The sequence below is a fragment of the Nelumbo lutea genome, chromosome 1, assembly GCF_056320005.1.
Source record: "Nelumbo lutea isolate HS-2025 chromosome 1, American lotus-T2T, whole genome shotgun sequence".
Lineage (NCBI taxonomy): Eukaryota > Viridiplantae > Streptophyta > Magnoliopsida > Proteales > Nelumbonaceae > Nelumbo > Nelumbo lutea.
Window position 1 is genome coordinate 220,201,919 of NC_142684.1, and position 21,677 is coordinate 220,223,595.

Consider the following 21,677-nt stretch of genomic DNA (forward strand, 5'->3'; position numbering starts at 1 on the left):
AAGCTAGCTTATTGTAACTTGTACAGGGCTCCTCTTTTCTTTAGTCTTGACTCTGGTGTCTTGACTGATGTTGAGGAATATTGAGGAATGAGGAGGTAGGTTTCTGAATTCTAACAGCAGATAGTAGATAGTAGAGAACCCGGCATTGAATTGAGCTAGCTGCTAGATCTACTCTGATAACACAGACACATGGTTAACTTTGTTGATGTAAGCACTTGTTTCTTTTCCTTGCTGTCAGACTAGCTAATAACAGAAACAGAGTTGTAAGCCTGTGATCACGTCACATGGGGTTGGGCCGCCCGGTTTGTTGTGGACTTGGGATGTGGCTTCATGCAACTTATCCAAAGCCGAAGGGGTGGAGGTTTTCCTTCTCCTACGGAAACCGACAACGACTCCCATTACTTTCTCCCTTTTACTCTAACATACCATCTTTTGCTGATTTTGGTTTCAGTTTTTCAGATACTAGAATAGATAAAAGAAGAGAAAGAAGATAAAAGAATATGTGATGAGTGATGTGAGGGTTTAGTTACTCCGAGGAGATTTTCTTATATAATAGCTGGTTTTGGGGATCCGTTTGTAACATGAAAAATAAAAGAAAAAACTCAAAGTGTCATAAGAGTGTTTTTGTCAACTTCATAACTAAAGAAAGCATTATTTAAATTAGAGCTACAGATTACGTACTAGTTTTGCTTTAATCTTTCTTGCATGCCAGGTTTGTTCTCAGCCTCATTGTTTAACCTCCTTCATATGTTTTCTACCTTCTTTGCCGCCAGTATACACAACTGTCCTCTTCAGTTGTATTCTTAGTTTTTTTAATGAAATTTGCTTTATTTTTTGGCTTAAAAAAGAGAATAAAGTTATATTTTTGCCTATTTTTGTTCTTATTAAGATAAGCATGTAATATGTGAAGGGACGATGGTTAGGGTGCAGAGAGAAGAAGCAAGAGGAAGTCTGACTACGGACAACCAAAATCCATGCAACATTAATCTAGGTGGAGACAGGGAGTGGGCGTTTACAGTTTCAGAGTTGGCGAGGAAAGTACATGCTTCTGTTGGGGAATTTGAAGAATTGGTTCTTGGGGTTGTTGAAGAGTTTGCTCGGCCTTGCAAGTGGATGCATTGCCTTGCTGTTACCGGTCTTCTCTTGGATGTGGGTGGATACATTGGACCAAATTTCTATTTGTTAATTGTATAATTTATGATAGTAATTTGGAAATTGTAATATATTTTTAACATATTTCTGTATAAATACAGTTGAGATGTAATTCAACAACAATTCACAAATATTTATGAAAAACATTTATTCAATTGTGGTCACGTTACAATTAGCAACGATTGGCTTGATTGTTGTGTATGGAGCTTTAAAGTAACAAGTGCTTGATTGTTGTTAATTCAACTGCAATTCATAAAAATTGTTGTCATAAATACTTATAAGAAACAATTGTTCAATTGTTACTAATTTACAATTGGCAACAATTAACTTGATCGTTGTATAAGGAACTTTGGGGCAACAATTATTTTATTGTTGGCCATTCAACAATAGTTTATACAGGTTGTTGTCTAAGATGATTGTCAGATACAATTATTCAATTGTGAAAATTTACAATTAGCAACAGCTAACATAATTGTTAGGGATGGTACATTAAGCAACAAGTAATTGGTTGTTGCTAAAAAACTATATAGGTAATCGTTTTTATACACTGTTGCTAAAACAATTTATTTGGTGACGATTGCAAATGGTTGTTGTAAAAATCTATTTTTGCCAACGATTGGACTAACTGTTATAAAAAGCATATTTCACAATACTTGATTATTGAAAAACACTTTTAACAATGCCTTTGCTAGCAACAACTTGCTCAGTTGTAAGTAAAACATTTGGCAACAGTTTTTTCTATATTAAAAACAATATTTGGACTGTTGCCAAAGGTCAATTTTATAGTGTCCAAGTCAAGCACATTTTCCCTACTGAATATGTTGGATCTTATCAACTCATAGTTGGGTTTAAGTTGCATAAGAAAGTGCATAATCTTCCTTCGATCAAAATGTCTTTTCATAGTTGTTACACAATAATTAGTCGTTGTGGCCCCAAGACGAACAAGTTCATATTCTATCCATAGATTAACAAATCTAGTATAATATTCTTGTATTCTTTATTGTTTGGACATATTTGACTACTGATACACCAGAAGGTAGTCATACATCTCCTTAGCAGTTTTTAGTCATGGTTTTTGAACTACCGTTGACTAGGACAATCAGACCCTTTGGCCTGGGCACTGTCTAGGCAACCAGTTCTGTTTTACCCCAAACCTGGTCCCTGGCAAAAAAACTGTTGAATCAGTCAATGACCTATTGACTCAGGTAGTCGAACCATCAAGTCGTCGACCTGTTCAACAGTTTTGGCCATTTTTATTTTTAATTATATTTTTTTTTTAGTTTTTTGGTCAAAATGGGCCGTTCGTTTGAGCTGGACAGTCAATCCATTGACCCAGAAACTAGTGGCCAGAACGGTTTCGCTTCTGTATCATTTTTTAAAACCATGTTTTCAGGCCCCTCATAAGAATAGCTACATCAATAGTGACTGAACTTAATATCCAAGAAACTATTTGGGCATTGTTGATTTTCCACTACTTCAGCCCTTTATCATCTGTAGCATCAGAAATGGTTGTGGTACCATCCAAATAGCCCCACATACCCTTCCCTTCAACAAAAAATTGGAAATGGAATTTCCAAAGAGCATAAATTATTTCGTCGAATTTTGTAGATATGATATCACCCCTTTCAGATCCCATATTCAGTCAAAAAACCAAAGAATGAGTATAGAAAAGTTGATAACAATCACCATAAGTCAAGAGGAATAACTTGAGGAGGAGATAATAATCATCGGGAATCACTGAGACCCTTAGTGTAAGAAAATGAAGTTTGAAGCCTCAGTCAAAAAATCAATAGTCTAAAAAAGGAAACTATAAGTAGCAGCCACCCAAGGAGGAGGATCAAAACCCCTTCAAAACATCACCAAATCAAGAGATATTTGTACATCAAATAGATCTGGTCTAGGTGACACTAGATCTGAAGTTTGGCCCTAATCTGAGATCTCCCAAGAGAGATCTAATGAAATCTCTCTTGCAGAGTTTGAACTTTGTCTGTACATTAGGTAGTGTTGATAAAAAAACATCCCTATACACTCCACCAATTGAAAGATACAGTAAATCTCAGTAGAGAGATGAGATTACTACCCATGAAAAGTGACAAAGAAGCAATAAGATCAAAGAGAAACCTGCTCCGATACCATGTCAGTTCCAGTTGAAGAAGAGAAGAGACAATAGAGTCACTCGAAAATGGATGGGTGTGTACAGTCCTCACATGATGTGAGAATGGACAGTTCTATCCTTACAAGAGCAAAATATGTATAGTAATGTACAAAGAGATATACAAAAGAGCCAAATAAAAAAAAATAAATTTGCAAAGTTACTCTTCATCCTCTCTACAATTGTGTTCAAAAAAGATATCCTTTGGAGATGAGGACAAGTTTGGTATAAAGGATTCAGTCATAATTTTTTTTTTTTTTCTCTTCGGGGATAGGTGGATCTTATAGCCTTTCCTAGGGTTGTACATAGCTCTATAAATTTGTTGTCTTTTTTTAATAAAGATTCAGTTATATCTATAAAAAAATCATTCTAAATAAACCCAAATGGACATTTGAGGATACATTCCTAGGACTACAAAGAAATAAAACTAATCCAAGTGTCTAATTCAAAAAACGAAATGACAAGAACTATCAATTATCATCAATCTGTGTTTCCTCCAAGCAGCATGGAGGCTTTTATGTAGTTGGTCTTTGTGGAGAAGATGCTGTTAATCATCTTAATCATAGAGGGTTGCATATCCCTAACATAAGCATAATGTCTTAAGAAGCTGAGGAATTGATTGACCACCTATTTTTTAGGTTCTTAATTCTTGGCCATAGTTTTCTTTGGAATCTAGGAGTTCTACCGTTCTACCTTGTAAAATGTACAAGGGGGACACAAGTTATGGCAGGAAAAAAGAGATGGAGGACCAGATCTTGGTAATTGTAACTATATCAAAAAGGATAGATCTTCGGCAGGCAAGAGGAACATCTTCTTCTTAGGTCTTCTATCCTTACTACAATATGTCTTTGAAGCATTCCCCTAGCTTTTTAAAAACCTTCAGCTCAAACTAGATCACTCTTTACTATTGTAATCAATGGCCTTATATGCAGATAAATAAATGACCTTAGGCAAAATTTTCTCAACTTGTCACCTATTGGAGCCATCTTTAAGTTCCTACAGATGCAGCCATTTGGCACTCATCTACCTCAACATTCTTGTCTGAGCTGCATGATCCTTTTATAGATGAGTATTTTTAATCTTTTCCTAGCATTTTACTCCACTACATCACATGGTTTCATCCCACTACTGTGTTGCAATTTTGGTTGGATAATAGGAGATTAAAGATTTCCTTTGGAATCTGGAATTAGTTTAGGAAACCAATAAAATACAGTTTTATGAGTTATTTTTATTTAAGTCTATATCATTTAACAGTCTAGTGGAAGGCTTGCATGTGTTGCATTTGGAATGCTATCTTATTGGCAGATTCCAGTCAAATGGATTATTTCTATTGACACTGAAAAGGGAAGCCTAGTGCATAGGGCTCCCACCAATGTGGGGTCTAGGGAGGAACAGATGTGCACAGCCCTACCCCTGCACATATAGAAAGGCTTTCCCAAGATTTTAACCCTGGTTACCTAGGTTGCAATGGAGCAACCCAACAGCGCAATATACTACTAGGTGCCAATACTGTGTTTTCATCTCCCACCAATGTGGGGTCTAGGGAGTAAACCCAACTTCGGGGCCCATCCTAAGGCCTAGCTACACATCCATGTAGACAACCTAGAGATGGTTGTTTGCGATCTACATTGCATATACTACTAGGTGCCAATACTGTGTTTTCATCTCACACTAGGTCTAAGTGCTTCCATTGACTCCCATTTACAAGCCTCTTTATTCTTCTCAAACTAAATAGAGCTAGCCTCAGAATTGAAGCTTTAATCTTCCATGTCACCATTGTAGGTATGATACTAAATTGTTTTAACTTCTTTCAACTTACTTAATTGTTAAGTCTGCAATTTATTCAACAGGAATGATAAAAAAGCTGAGTGAGATCTACTCAAACCAACACCTTTGTAGGTATGATACCATTTTGGTCAAAGCTACTCACAAAAGCCTAGTCAAATCTACTAGCCACTTTAGAAAAAAAAAGTGCATTAGCCATTATAACAAAGAATAGTTAAAAACAGTTGCAAGTTATTTTTGAACTTGGCACAAAGGATATTCAACATCTTTATCACACGTGTAACAAATCAATAGATAAAAAAGTTTGAACTACAATTTGTGTTGAATTTCATAGTTTCAGGGGTGGTTGGATGGATTCAATTGGGGGAACCTGTGAAGTTACAATGTTGATTAGTTGGAAACTCAATTGAACCAACTTGCCTCAGTTAAATTCTAGATTTACAACTATGAGTTATGATGGAGGTGATTTGGTCCGACCTCGTAGTACGGGGACACGTGGGTATGACTTTGCCTAAGTGATGACTTAGTGTGACAGCACAGCAAACGTAACCAAAACCCGGTGAGAAGGGCTCACCGAGTTTAATCCGGCAACTCGACGGGTTAGGCTACTCGTCGAGAGTCGTCTGCCTTGCACCTTTTTCCCGAGGCTGAAGCACTCTGAGCTGCCTCCGAGCTACCTCCGAGCTTGGGGCCTCTTGACTTTTCCTAATACCTGAGTTCCTCCCAATGGGTTCTAGGCCACTCCCGAAAAAGGAACACCCCGATCCACCTCTAGATACCCCGAGGTGAAGACACCCCGGGCGAGGCAGCTCGGTGTAGCTTGCCACAGGCAGCTCGCCACTTGCAAGGTAGCTCGGTGCAAGGTAGCTCACAGAAGGGCGGTTCGGCATATCACAGGAAGATCTCCTGTCTGATAACTATGCCCAACAAACCTGGAGACTGCAATCATGTCTTTTGTCAGACAGTGTCGTGCCCACCGCCTCTGGAAGATGTCCTACATCTGACAAGTACGTTCCCTACAGCGATGGCCCTACACGTGCCACCTCAGCTCTAGCTGTAACGGCTGCAACAAGACAATAGTGGCAGTTATAGCTGCCCTGATAGAGGCAGATGAGCCTGATTTGGCAGAGTTCTATTATAAGTAGTCCCAATCCCAAAGGGCAGGTAATTTCCTGATACTCGCGCCATCTGCACTCTTAGCATCCTTTACTCTCCTTGCATCTTTCACAGAGCTCTAACTTAAGCGTCAAAGTGTTCCCGCTGGGCAAGCCTTCCGGGGATTCCTCATCTTCTCCATCTCAGGTACTGCACAGGAGCCACGCACCTGCCAGCTAGGAGTGACCGGATCACACACCATCATTTGGCGTCGTCTGTGGGAACGACTTCAAAAGCCTCCCCTTAGTTTCTACAACTACCTCTTAAGACTTAGCATCCATGGCTTCTTCAAGCAACGTTGGACGCAGCATGGAGATGGACATCGCCAGGGAACAACTCCAGTTTCCCATGGTCTGCATTGGGCAATTCAGCATCCCCCTCTCGGTGGACGGAGTCCCTAGCCTGAATGTGCCACAGGTAGTGGCGCCTATGAGCGTTCCCCTTCCTCCCTCTGTTGAGACAATCTTCGCTGAACCAACTGTTGTCCCTCTGGCGACTGGCCAGAGCCAACTCGATGATTTGATGCAGTGCATGCAGGTCATGCAAGCCCAGATGCAACAACTTCAGCAACACCAACTCTACCAGCAGTAGGTGTTGCATCACGTTTCTCAGTATCACTATCAGCTGCCTCAGCCTCAGCTCCCTCCTCGGCATCCGGCATCATGACAAGCTAGGACTCGCTGCCAGGATGAACGCCCTTCTCGCCAAGGAGAGGCTTCCCAAAACCCCCCTAAAAGCCAAGCCTCCTCCCACGGCAGAAAGGGAAGACCAGCCACTCTGGTCCCGTCGTAGGCAGTCAGGTCGGGAGGATCCCAACTCACCAGGTCTGCATCACCTCAGCAATCGAAGTGTGAAACCCCACTTCTGGAGAACCGGTTTGAGATCCTGGCTGCATACCCTAAGCAGAACCCCTCTATCCACAGCCATCACCAGCAGCCCAAGCTGCTTCTTGCACAAACTATCCCTGATAGTACGGAGGTGAGCAGCACCAGCACAGAAGCCACGCACCCGCCAGATAGGAGTGACCGGGATCACGCACCATCAAGCTATAACTTGAAAATTTTGCAATACAGAATGAATCAAATGTGCGTTGTCAAGAGGCCTTAAGTTGAATTGGAGCATATGTTTGATAATAATTCAGAACTCAGAACACCAAAACCATAGTCTGCATAAGGAATCAACTTCTACTACTTCTCTGACATCTCTTTCACCAATGCTTATTTGAAAGTTTCATTAGGAACAATTGCGTTAGCCCATTCTCTTTGCAAGTTTGTCGAGTCATTAAAGAGAAGTTTAAGGTTGTTGTAATGCCCTAAGCATTTTTGTTCTACCTGTTAAGTGTGTCAAATTTGTGAGCATCACTTATCAGTGAAAAAATATGAGATGATTGAACATGAAAAGAACTTTATCATATACTATTTCTAATGTTTGTTTTCTTCTTTTATTTTTTCTCTTTTTAGGCTGAAAAAAATGTAAGGAGCAACTCCAAATGTGCGGATGGAGACATTGGATCAAATTTTTATATGTTGATTGTATACTATAGAGGCATATTGAAATTGTTATACATTGGGTTGGCCGTTCGGGGGTTAAGGGGATGGGGTATGGGCTACCCCTGCTATGTAGCCCATGAAGGAACAAAAAAACACTTGGAATGTAACTTATATTTTTTATAAAATTTTATTTTTAATAGAAATTTGTGAGCAAATTGATAAATTGCAAATTTCTTCTATTTAAAACAAATGCATTTTTGTTTTAGAAAAAGAAATGCTGTTTTTTTATACCAATTTGGGGATGGACAACATCATTTAAGAAAATAGTAACGGTGAAGCAGTGTCACTATATCTCTACATATTTTTATTGTATTCCAAATGCTTCATTGAATAGCAATATTTCTTGTACCAACATTTGATAATAGGGTTTTTGTTTTTTTTCTTTTTTTGGGTTAAATGTGGTTCCCAAAATTCAATTCTCACCTCATGTGAATGACTTGATTCAAATTGGCTACTTATTTTTGACTTTTAGGTGGTTTCTTATAGGTTTTGATAAAATTCATCTACATTTGAATGGTGTTTGGCACCGAAGTGTTTCACAAGTGTTCTGTTTCACAAGTGGGCCCCTTACACGTGTTTCGTTTCACCATCTTTTGTTGAAAAAAAACACAAAAAAAATCTGAATGCAGGATGACTAGGTGTTTAAAGTGATTTGACTTAATATTATAATATATTTATAATGGCAATTGTGTGCATCTCAAAAAAGTAGTCATTTTTTTCAAATTTCAATGTGTCATGTGATTATGGCAATTCAAAAAATGTTAATTTGACATTTCAAGAAATCCTTCCTTTTCCAAATTCCAAAGCTAATCATTGCAAAAATGTTGTTTTAGAAACAGGATTGCCAAATGCAATTTTCTTGCTAATTCCATTTAATTGCTGGTGTGGCACATATGACATCAGCAGAAAATAAAACGTTTGTGAGACGCTCCAGTGCCAAACACCCACTTTGATTTTAGAAATTCTTAATTCCTAAATAAATTGGATGCTTCTAATAAGTTATGGTTACTTCTTTTGGAAAAATGGGGTTATGGATTGCTTCATTACGAGAGTTATTGATTGCTTCTAAAAAAATTCATAAATAGTTTACAATTTGAAGCCAAAAAAGAGTTAATTATATTGTAAAAAATTGAAAGGACGGTTAGGGAGAGGGGAAGAAGAGAGGAGAGAGAGAGAGAAGCATAAAATGATATATAGTCCCCACTCCAAGACATGGTGAACTGTGCAACAAGTTCAACGCGTTTAGCTGCAGGGCAAAGGCTGACAGGTTTTAAGTGTCATATTCGTTGAAAACCCTTGCCTCCTTTCTCTGCAAAACTACTGGTACTGGATAGTAGATACCCTTCTCATGGAAGCAAATCCATCATTTAGCCTCACATAAGCGCAGTCACCATTACCCTGATCCACCCAGCAATATGCTTTCTACTAGATGTGGTTGTAGTAACAAAGAACAAATTACCTGGCAAAAGGCTTTTTAGGGAGTATAACTCTGCACAAAACCCGATCGAACCATATCTACACAGCCTGATCAGTTTGCACAAACCAAAATCATCCATATCTTCAAACAATGAGCTAGCTAGCAAGGGCAACCCAAACCCAAACACAAGCCTGATATATATACTCTCTACTACCACGTCTAAGACGTTATCTGCATCATCTGCTTCTGCTTCTGGATTGATCTTTTCATGGCAAGCCATCAGAGCCTTCACCACCTCATCCACCTCATTCTCTTTCGGTGTTCTTTCTATCATACCTTCGCTATGCTCAAATAGTATCAATTTGAGTATCTTATTAGGAGAATGTGAGAAGGTAAGAATTTTTTGATGCTCCAGGCCCAAGAAATAAAGATTACAGCCACGAATAATCGAACACAAGTGGGTTCTTACAACCACCAAAAAGATAGGCATATAAAGCCAAAATAAAAGAATTTAAAAAATGAAAGTTAGAGGGGATTCATGGAAAAAACTGAAGTTAGTTGAAATCTGAAAAAAGATAGAAATTATATTCAACAGAATATAATTAAACAATAATAATATATATTTTGCTCTGATTTTTATTGAAGATGGAAGCAGAGAACTCTACAATCGTACCCGAAACTAAGAATGACAGACGGAGGTGGTTCTTATATCATTAGAGATCTGTGGAACTTAGATACTTATTCTAACACCCATTATCAATCTACCTCATGCAAGTTGTCCTAGAAAAAACAATGATTGCCTTATCAATTCATATGTTTCGATCACAGAGAAAAAATGATTGCACAGTTTTGACAATCATGTTGTGGACTATTATACTAGCTAGGAATTGTAGTCAATAGGAGTTCAGTTATGGACTCAGAGATAGCTCTCTCTCTCTCTCTCTCTCTACTGTTCCTTTCTTTGTATTAAGCCAACAACAAGCTCCATGGCCAACAACCCACATGCTAAGAATAACAAAGATTCCTAGTAGACCAGATTTTGAATCTAAATAGATTGACCATAACACCATATTTTTCTGATTATACTTAGCTAATAAGACATGGTTTATTCACAATTTTATGGCTTGGAGTGTTCTAAGCTATCTTGGTCTTCAAGGAGATTGTTCTATCCCTACAATTCTGCATCACTTTTAAGGTTTCCCTTTTCTACCTTCTTGCTATCTTTTTTTCTTTCTTTTTTCAAAAAGGGCCAGTCATGGACAAGAGCTGTAAAAAGACATAGAAATAGGATGCAAAAGGAGATGGCTAAAGTTTAGAAAGGGGGTGAAATATTCAAAATTTAGCAAAAGTTTGCATGTAACTCTTGATAGTGACATGGAAAAACTAGATAGCTAGATGAAGATTCAAATTTTAGTAAAAGTTGCCGACTCAACCATTTAGTCCCTCCTTAATGGCATCTCACCCTTTATGCCACTTATTTCCGTTGACCACATCTTGATACCCATGCTTCTTTTGCAGAATGAATAGCTTCTAAGAGGCAAAATAACCAAGAACTCCACTCTAGCAGGAATTTCCATCTCTGCTCCATCTCTCATAAATAAAAGAAACTACTACATCAATTGGCATAAAAACTAAATTCATCCCTTATGATGGTGGGCTACAAATTTACATTTACACTGTTCTTGTTTCTTATTTTTAACTTTTTGAATGAAAACCTACTTTTCTATTAGCATTAAACCATCCAAGTGTCTGGTAACCAGAACTCCCAATAGAGATCCTTGGGTTTGTTTAGGAATCTTTTCAAATGTGTCACAACCAAAAAAATGAAAGCAAGAGACTAAATGCACAAAACAAACATGAAAATGATGAATTGGCAGAGCATCATAAAATTCATGAGTGATGACAATGGTAGGCACTGGGAAACATAAAGAAAAAAAAAAGAGAGAGAAAACATGAGATCAAAGAAAGAAACAAATAAATCATCATATTTAATGCAATAAAAAGACAAATCTAAACAGAAGCAAAGTATAGGGGATACAATAAGGGAGAAAACAAATATTCTTTACTAGATAAGTTTGTAGAAATTTAAAGTGGAGAAGAGACCCTCAATTACAAGTTTGTGGTGTGTTTGTATTTATAAACTACACTTGAGTTCATAACTAGAAAGGCAAAGAAACTCCAAACAAAATCATAATATCTTCTTCAATTACTTCAGCATGGATGACCAATAAATCTACAAGGTTGAATACATTATTGTAGACATCCTAAAAAATGGTAGAGTTTCTTTCCTTCCAAACACTTTAGAAGTTGGCAGAAGGAAGAAAAGATATAGATACAAGGAAAACCAATAGAACATATATAGTAGAGGACCAATGAAGAATTATGTCAATTGATTCCGTGTCTTTTCTCAATTTACAAAGTTCACAATAAATAAGTAAACCACTAAACATTTTACAGACTGCCATTCACGAATATCTCTAACAAAAGTAGTATCTCTTAGCCAAAACTTTTAATACAATAAAGATTGTCTTCATATTACAACACCATGTATAACTGGCAAAATGCGCATTGGATGGATAACAAAAGTAGTATCTCTGTTTTTTTTCTTTTGTTTTTGAATATCAATAAACAAGGGCGAAGAATACAAATAGGTGATAAGGCATCACATCCGAAGTAGAACAAACATACATCCTTTATCTCCCACTAAGTAAAGAATACCATATAGTGTTTTAAGTTTCACATCTTTAATGAGTAATTAAATAAAAATAATTCAAGGAAGATCTGTAGCTTCTGATTTTAAGCACTTGAATGTGCCTTAGTTGTTCAGATCTCAGTCTATTTAGAGCCTATAATTTATCTTTGATTCTAGACTAGTCATTTGTGTCCAATAGTCTGTTGTACCTTCTATTTTAGAAATCGTATTCCCAATTTTAGAAAAACTACTTTTTTCAATGATTATTCTTGATCCAAATTGGAGCAGATCTGAAACCAAAAAAAAGTGAGAGCAATACCTAATACAGAATCCACACGTGTAGCTCCCAAAGTAGGTGTTCATGCCTAAAGAGGGTACCAAAACCCACTTCCACTGAAGATGGCGCAACTTGAGATGAAGCAAGTTCAGCAATGCAGTCCTTAATTAAGAATTACAATCCAATGGCTTGAACCAAGCAAGGGAGGCGAGCACTAAATCATATATGATCTTTCTTGCAAAAATTAGAATTAGAACTGATCTCTATCAGTTCAAGAGTGGAGATCAAATTAGGGTTAGGGCGGAAAGAGCAGAAGGAGAGATGGAGAACTGAGAGCAATGTGTAAACTTGGAGCAATTTGCCATCTTCTATTTATATAGCTTAAAAAGTTGCATTCCTAATCCAATTAGGAGATTCCTGATCCAAATCTTTATTTGGATCTGGACTCTTTAAGTGGATAAGACTTATCTTCTTATCCTTATCTGCTGATCCAAACACATATCTCTATCCAAATTCGCCCATATTGATTAATCCAATTAATCTGGCTTATTATGGGCCTTAGGCCCATTAAGCAAGCAAGCTCACATCCCCTTTTGATTGTTGGCTAACTTGGCTCTCTTTGTACGGCGTAGGACCTTAACATTGATCTTCACAAAATTCATATGGGTTCAACCTAGCTTCTGTGACAAAGTCTGGCCTAATTCACTGCTAGACACAATGAACCCTTCAGTCCATCAATATGGGCTCTTAATGGGCCCAACATTTACATTAAATGGTCCTTGAGTTCAGCCACCTTATAAAGGTCCAAGGACTATGGTTTTAGGTGAGATTATCCCATTAGGTATAAAAGCCCTAAATAGTCTTACACTTAACCTTTCAACCCTTAATGATCAAACACTACCCGACACGAGAGGACCTCTCCCTCGGCTACAAGGTACAGTGTTGCACTCTCTGCTTGGATGGATCCTGAGAATTAAAATCTTTTTGCAAACATTTTCATATATATATATATATAAAACAAATCTCAAACACGGTTGAAACCAATTGCTGGCAATTTTTGGTTTCCATCAGAGAGAGTACAGTCCCCGATCGTTCACTTTGTCTGACAAAGGGAATTATCATGTCACTATGATCACCCACTCGAGTGAATTCTCAAATTTCGCCAACATACCTAGGTTTTGACCCCTGAAGGATCTTATTGATTGGCATATCAAAGACAATCTAATCCTACACCTAGTGTAGTACCGTAATCGAATCTAAGGGTTAGGTGTAACTTTCTAGTTTTGCCCACTAGTCTCCAAGGTGCAGGGCATAACTGAAAAATGGTTTATGCTTAGTGTTTCAAGCAAACACACACTACATGTGCTTCAGGTCTAACCCTTGAAGCTGAGACAAGCTACCCCAACCGACTTGGCAGCACATCAGTGTCAGCCTTGGCAGGATAAACCTCCCCAGGTCTATCCAACGGTTGTGGACATTCTAAAATAACATGAGTCTTATAAGTGTCCAGTTTAAGGGTAATTATAGAGAAACACACCAAGTATAACATGAATCAATTATGTATTTTTATTTATTTACGATAAATGTCTAATGTACATCAATATGATTGGAGATAATGGCATACATTGTCTGACACTAAATGCCATAGTCTAAAGGTGAGACATAAATCAATGTTGATCTAAATAAAACTTAGCTTTGGTTCTTTTAGGCTTATGTGAGTAGATTTGACTATGCTAATATAGTTGCAATGGTGTTACATAGGATATTTCACATCTTTAGAAAAAAAAAAAAAAAAACAATTGAGAAATGATATTTATAAAAACCATAGTAGCAAGAGCCTATCTATGACAAACGAGAGATGATTAAATATAAGAAAGTCAAACAAATGTAAACCATAAGTTGCTTGTCTTAGCACAAATTCTGTCTTCAAATCTCTTCCTACAAAATTTCAAACAATTGCTTCCACTCTATCTACATCATTATTATGCTAACATTGGTTACTTTGTGAAACATTAATTACCTCTTCATTGGATGCCAAATGTATTATATTCCTTGGCCCATCACTTTCATGAGAAAATATAAAATGAGAGAAATATAGACAAACATTAAAAATTTATGAATAAATTTATAACTATACTCACCATGATTTTGAGGGACCCGAATTGCAAATGTACGCTTTGTATTCCCTACTTTGCCACAATATCTACATTTCCTTATCTTTCCTTGACCACTTGACTTTGCTCTCTTTCTACCAGGGTGACCTTTTGTCATCACTATGATAGGATTACGAATCGGTTCCCTGGTAAAATTCTTAGATTGACAAGGTTCAATGATTGTGCCACTTGTTTGAGCATTTAAGACTAAACCACTTCCTATATTTTCTGAGATCTCTAATAAATTCTCTATAACACCAGAAACTTGTTAAAATCCTTCTAATGATTTTGATCCCAAGTAACATAAACGATTACATATGTTTGTTAGCTCAACACAATGAATTGTACATGCAACTTCAAGGTGTATTTTCATGATGGAGTTGAGGTTATTTGACTCAGCACCAGATGTAGCATGTTTGGTTCACCTTTTTCTTAATACAACTTGGAGAAATATCTCTAAGTTATTCTGTCTTAAAAACTGAAACCATATGCCCACATGGAAATCCCGTTCTTTCAAAGAACATATAAGATCACCTTGTGTTTTTCTCAATGTCATCATATAAAACTATCCATATATGTTTTGGATGCAAAAATTCAGAAATAGTGTAGGTGCTTTGTTGTTCACCATGCCTTTGAATATCAACTACAACATGACTTTCATCCTTCACGAGTTCTTTATAGAACTCCACATATGAGCTCTTAGTATATTTAGCTACCATTTGAACTTGATAACTCCTTAATGGGTTTCCAATAATTGGTTGAGTCATTCTTGATTCATAATCCTCCATTGCCTCTCGAGAACGATTATGTGCCAAAGCTAGTTCAAAATGGCGAATGAACTCATTAAGATTACACTTTACTTGCAAATATCCATTATAATATGCAATTTGACTCTCATATCGTTGAGTGCTTCTCATTCCTACAAAAAAATACCCCCTTAAATATGCTTCATCCCATTGTTTTTGTTTACCATAAATCTCATGTACCCATTCATTTGCACTTAGATTATATCTTGTAATCATTGTTTCCCATGCAAGCTCAAACTCTTCAAGTGATCTTTCTAAATACATGCATATGTTAAACTCATTAACAAAACCCTCAATTTTCACAATAGCCCTTGTATTCCTACTAAGGTGCCATGAGCATAACCGATATGGGCATTGCAAAAGTATCCTTTTGATTGAATTTGACATTGCTCTATCACCATCATTGATAACAAAACCTGAAATTTTTTCATCCATTGCTTTAAGAAATGTGTTTAATGCCCAATCATATGATTCAATTGTCTCATCCATCAACAAGGCACATGCAAATATAATTATTTGATGGTAGTTATTCACTCCAATAAATATAACAAGTGGTTTGTGATAAACATTTGTCCTATAAGTTGAAGCAAACACCAAAACATCACCAAAGCAATTGAAATCTACACGAGATTTGGAATATGTCCAAAAAAGGTTTTTGAGATGCTTCCCTTCACCAACAATGTATTAAAAGAGTACCTAGGGTCTTTTACACTTTTAGATTCCACAAAATCCAATATCATGTTTTACAATATCTCACCTGATTGAATCAAAAAATTCTTAAGATCTTTGTCAGTATAGCCTACATTGTGAAATCCTTCTAATTTTTGAACCATATAGTCCATTATGAGTCTTCTTTTAACCCCTGCATTATGTAGGGCAAATATTTGAGTTATATCAGCATCACTTAATGCTCTATGTGATCTCGTGAACATGGAAATGGGGTTTGGTGCAAGGTCATGTGTATGTTCATCAATGAATTCAGCCACCACCAATTTGTTTAATGTTTTGTCATGTTAACATGAAGAGTTGCAAGGCAACCGAATCTTGTTAGTCATTATGATGGTCGTTGCTAATTTTCACAATTCAAGTTGCGGTTCCTATGTCCTTCAGCAACACATACAAATCGTTGAGACATAACACATCCATCAACAACATATTTATAACTTCTTCAAATACTAAACCCAATCTCCCTTGCATATAAATTGTAAAACTGACATGCTGCATCCACATCTTCAAACTCCATGCCCATTATGTCTTCTGTTGTTAATTCAGTCCATTTCTTCATAGATACTCCATGGTTTGAATAACCATCTACTAAAGTATTACCTTCCATTGCACAAAAAAAAAATAATGTCTACGCAAGGTGTGCCTTATTTGATACTTTCTCACCTCAATAAATCCTTTATAAAAATAAAACAAATAAATGAATTGAAATTAATTTTGTAAACCAAAATTTGCAATACAATACCAGTAAGTACCACAAAATATGCAAAGGTTGGTGTCACTGAGGAATGTGCATAGTGCTGAATCAAAACCATAAATGATTTGAAAAATGCCCAAATATCATAGTATGGAATTGGTTGACACAAAATAGTGCAGTACCAAAAACCTCTTTATAATTTTAATATAAAATGATTGCAAACTGTTTTTCCTACTATACTTGAATCCAATGAGTCTACTTGCTGAGCTATGCAAAGAAGGATAGTCTGCAATTTCCAAATCAGCATTGCAAAGTGGATATTTGTGACATAAACCAAAACCCAAGCAAAAGAGAAGAGCATAAAGTTTGATCAAGAATGAGAAACCAAGTCATTGTTTAATCACTCTAAGACTATTTTCTTGATATAGAATCACCCAAATTATGAAATTTCTTCTATGCATATCAAATGTCATCCAACATACTTAGATTTATTGGAATATTTGGTGCATGTATTTATTCCTAGTGTTCTACACACAATACCACAATTAGACTTCCTCCTTCCTGTGCAAACTTAATAAACCATTACGTAAACTAGGATAGATTTATTTAAGATTCCATTTTGTTCCAACTTAAAACTAGAAATTCTAACTAAAAGAAACCATGGTTTTTGTGTTGCTTTCACATATGCCAATGGAAGTGGCTAGTGGGACTACAATATGGAGGGCATTGACAGTGAAGAAGTGGGTTGTCAGTAAGTATGGGAAGGTATGGGCTCCACCACATTGGGAGGACTGGAATGGCGTTGAAAACAGAGAAATCTAGATATTTGATAAATGCCATTGATATTTTTCTTCTTATAATATAAATTTTAAATCCATATGGATTCATCAACCTCTATGCTAAATTGATTATGTGACTGCTTTGAATTTTAATTTTTATATTAAATAATAGAAAAAAAAGAAAGTAAATAACACAACATGTCACTTGTGATAATAAGGTTAATGAACAAAGGTTGGTATGATCAGTACAAAATACATTTCCTCTTACCGCACAACCTGTTCTATTTTTCTTGGTTTCCTCCAATTCAAGATAGGCAAATCAGAGAGAGAGAGAGAGAGAGAGGGAGGGAGTCAGTTTGGGAAGGGTTCAATTAGATGAGTAAATGGTGGAAATTCAAAACTTTTGGATACAAAGAGAGGGTTGGTTTTGTTTGTGGGAGGTGAAAATAAATAGCTAGTTTCTACAAGCGGTTCGATTAGACATTGAACAACAAAGTTAGACTTTGACTCTTTTTGTCATGGTATCACACTCAAAAATACCTCAACACCCCCAATACAAACATCAAAACCAGTTCACTATACCTGGGGTGGGGTAGACAAATTCGCTCGATGATTTAAATCCCACTGAAAGCCTTCTCCATCCAATCTGGATCCCCACTCAAATCCTTCTCGAACCAATCTTGGCAAGATCCAATCCATTCTTCCACAGTGCAATAGCACTTCTGATGGTATCGTGAAATGACGTCCATTCAATCCTTTGGGTGTTTACATGGTCTAATAGAACACATATACATAGGAGAGAGGATGGGTGGAAAGTATGGAGAGAGCAAAAGTCGGAAGGCTTCCCACGTTAAATGATCCACCTTGTGCTTTTTGGTAGAAAAACACGACTTGAGATTTTTTGGTAGATAGATATATGGTTTTTAAAAATGAATCGGTGACCGAATCGGTCAGGGGTCCGGTTACCGGTTTAAACGGTCTGATCATTCAATCCAAACGGGTGGCCCGTTTTGATAAAAAAATAAAAAAAAATTAAAAAATTAGAAAACAGTCGAAATCATTTGAACAGTTCGAACGGTTTGAACAATTAACCGGCCGGTTCAGTGGTTTGCTGACCAAAATCAATGGTTAAGGGAAAAAGCAGTTTTAGAGGAAAACGGAACCAGTCAGGTGACCGGTTCTCAGTTTTTCCGGTCCGACCATCTGGTCCAGTCTTGTTTTGAAAACAGTGGATAGACACCAACAAAATACGTTGAACCCAATATCATTTCCAACACTCAATTTTGTTCATTGCATTTCAGCCAAAGTAATTGCCCTCTTAAGCTATCAAGCACTTGGGAGGGTAGAGTTAAAGATTAAGTGTCCATTTGGTCCACAGTTGGAATTGGAATCGGAATCAGAACAAACATATTTTGGAATCGGAATTAGAACGGTCTATTCTCATAATTTGTTTGGCTTAGATAGAAATAGGAATGGAAATTGAAATCAACAGAAATTAGATTGGGTTAAGGAAAGGCCATTCCCTCAAATGGAGGAATGCCAATCCAGAAAAAATGGGAATGAGATTCCAATTCCACCCAACCAAACTGTTGAAATTGGAATAGGCCATTCCAATTCCAATTCCAAACCCCTATTCCCGTGTGAATCAAACAGAGTGTAAGTTTATTCAGCTGATATAAAGCAATCTACATAATCTATTCATTGCCCCTTGTAAAAGTGAAGGATAGTTAGGGTTGTAATTAGATAAGATTCAACAAAATCCGAATACGATCCAATTACTCAAAACTTGCATGTGATTCTGATCCAAACTCCAATTGGATTTGAAGACTTTAGATTGGAATCCAAATCCTAGGGGACTTAGATCATATTAAGATTTAAATCAGTTCTACTTTTACTTTTTTAATATAAAAAAAAAATTATAAATTGGATGTAGATTATAATATTTGCATTCAGTCTGATTACATAAATACATCATCCAAATGCAAAATAATCCAATCAAGTCTCAAATTTTCAGGTATCATTTGAAGAAAGGGTTAGGATTCATCATATGAATGGCCGAACCATGTTAGATGGTTGGGCGAAATTTCAAAAATTTCCTAATTTTTTCGGGAATCGAATTTCCTAAGTTTTTAAAAAACTGCATTTTTTAGGATCGGTCTTGCACTGAACCAGACCGGATTTGAAACCAACCAAAGAGGGATATATATATATATATACCTGATGCAGATACCAAAAATACAGATCCCAATGTGGAAGTTCACGCCCAAATCAGTCCTAAAACCAACCTCCACTGAATATGGCGTAGTGTATTCCTGAAACTAATTCAACAATACAGTTTTCAGCAAAACTATAATCCAACTACTTCCATCAAATTGGGGAAGGTGAGCATGAAATTCCTATTGATTTTTCTTGCAAAAATTATAAGAAAACTGATCTCTATCAGTCTCAAAATAGTTGTGATCAAACTAAGATTTCTTAGGAGACAAAAAGAAGAGATAACAAAATAGAGAGGTGTTCTAGTCTAGTTCGTCCTCTTCTCCTTTTATCTCTTTATGGAGCACTTATCCTAATCAAATAATGAGATTATCCAAATCTAATTTGGATCTAGGCTCTATTAAGAGATAAACCTTATCCTCTTAAGATTATGGGTGCTCCATAACAATTTCCAAACCCAGATTTACTTAAGCTCTCATGTGACAAATTAATTAACCATATTAATTATGGGCCTTAGAACCATCAGTTATAAGGCTCATAACTCAAGGGTGTTTCTAGCCAACATAGGCCTGATTTGTGTGGCGTGGGACCCCACAATGACTTTACATAAGTCCACATGAGTCTGGCCCAACCTCTGTGAAAAAGCTTGACCGAATTCACTACTAAACGCAACAAACCTCTAAGCACATCACTATGGGCTCAAAATGGGCCCAACATTTACACTTAAACGAATATTGAATTCATCCATCTTATGAATAACCAAGGATAATGGACTCATGTAAGATAAAGTCCATTAGGTAATCAGCCCTGTAATGGTCTCTTACACTTAATCTCTCAGCCCATAATGATCAAACATTGCCCGATAAGGAAAGACCTCTCCCCTAGCTGCAAGGTGCAGTGTCACACTCTCTGCTCAGATGAATCTCGAGAATTAAAACCTTTTTTGCAAATATTTTTTTATAAAACATATATATATATATAAATATTTTGCAAAATCAAATTTCAAAAACACTTGAAATCTGCTGTTGATAGTTTAGATTTTTATCGGAGAGAGTGTAAGCCCTATCATTCACTTTATTCGACAAAAGGGCTGATCCAATCACTATGATCACCCACTCAGATGAATTCTCAAATTACCCCAACATACCCAGGTTTTGACCCTCAATGGATCTCACTAATTGGCATATCAAAGGTAGTCCAACACCTAGTGTAGTACCATAATCAAGTTTAGGGGTTATGTGTAACTTTTCAATTTTGCTCATCAATCTCTAAGGTCTAGGGCATAACTGGAAAATGGTCCGGTTTCAATGTTTCAACCAAGCACACACTATATGTGCTTTGGATCTAACCTTAGCAGTTGAGACATACTGCCCCAACTTTTTTAGCAACACATCAGTTTTAGTCTTGGCAAGATAAATTCCCCAAGTCTATCCAATGGCTAAGAATATTCTAAACTAACATGAGTCTCATAAGTGTTCAGTTTAAAGGGTAATTTCACATAAACATACCAATATCAACCTAAAACAATAATGTACTTTTATTCATTTACAATAAATGTATATGTACATCAATTTGATTGGAGCTAAGGGCATACACTGCCTAACATCACTGGCAAGCCACTAGGGATAGTGGCTTCTAGCTTTTCATGACAGGCCCTATATAGGCATCCAATAAAACATGTTAGGTGAATAATTAGACCAAACCTGATTATTATGAAGTCTACATTTTTTTATTTAAGTAATAACTAAAAACTTAAAATTTGATCATATAATCTCAATAAAAATGATAGTAAAATAATATATTGTTTATATGTTAATAAATTAAACATTATTGTCATGTATAATATGTATCATATTTACTATGTAAAACATAAAATATATTTAAAATTGTAATAATGTTTAATTTATTAACATATAGTGCCTTCTAACTTTTAAAATTGTAATAAAGTGAGTAAAAGTTATATATTTAGTAAAATAATTAATATGGGTCCTAATAGGTTTGGGACAAGCAAAATCCAAAACATGCGTGATTATTAATTGGGACAAATTCATTAAACCACAACCAACATAATCAATTCAGTTTGATTCAGTTAGCTAGATAGAACTGACCCATTGGCAACCCTAGT

At 36.4% G+C, this 21,677-nt stretch overlaps 1 protein-coding gene across 1 annotated transcript; it reads right to left on the reverse strand.

The window, feature by feature from the left end:
• Positions 1-14,863: 14,863 nt before the first annotated feature.
• LOC148881149 (protein FAR1-RELATED SEQUENCE 5-like) lies at positions 14,864-16,472 on the reverse strand. The gene is made up of 3 exons (XM_088978187.1): positions 16,355-16,472; positions 15,897-16,001; positions 14,864-15,759 (listed from the first exon to the last, which is right to left on the reverse strand). The coding sequence occupies exons 1-3, from the start codon at positions 16,470-16,472 to the stop codon at positions 14,864-14,866; spliced, it is 1,119 nt and encodes a 372-aa protein (XP_088834313.1).
• Positions 16,473-21,677: the final 5,205 nt, after the last annotated feature.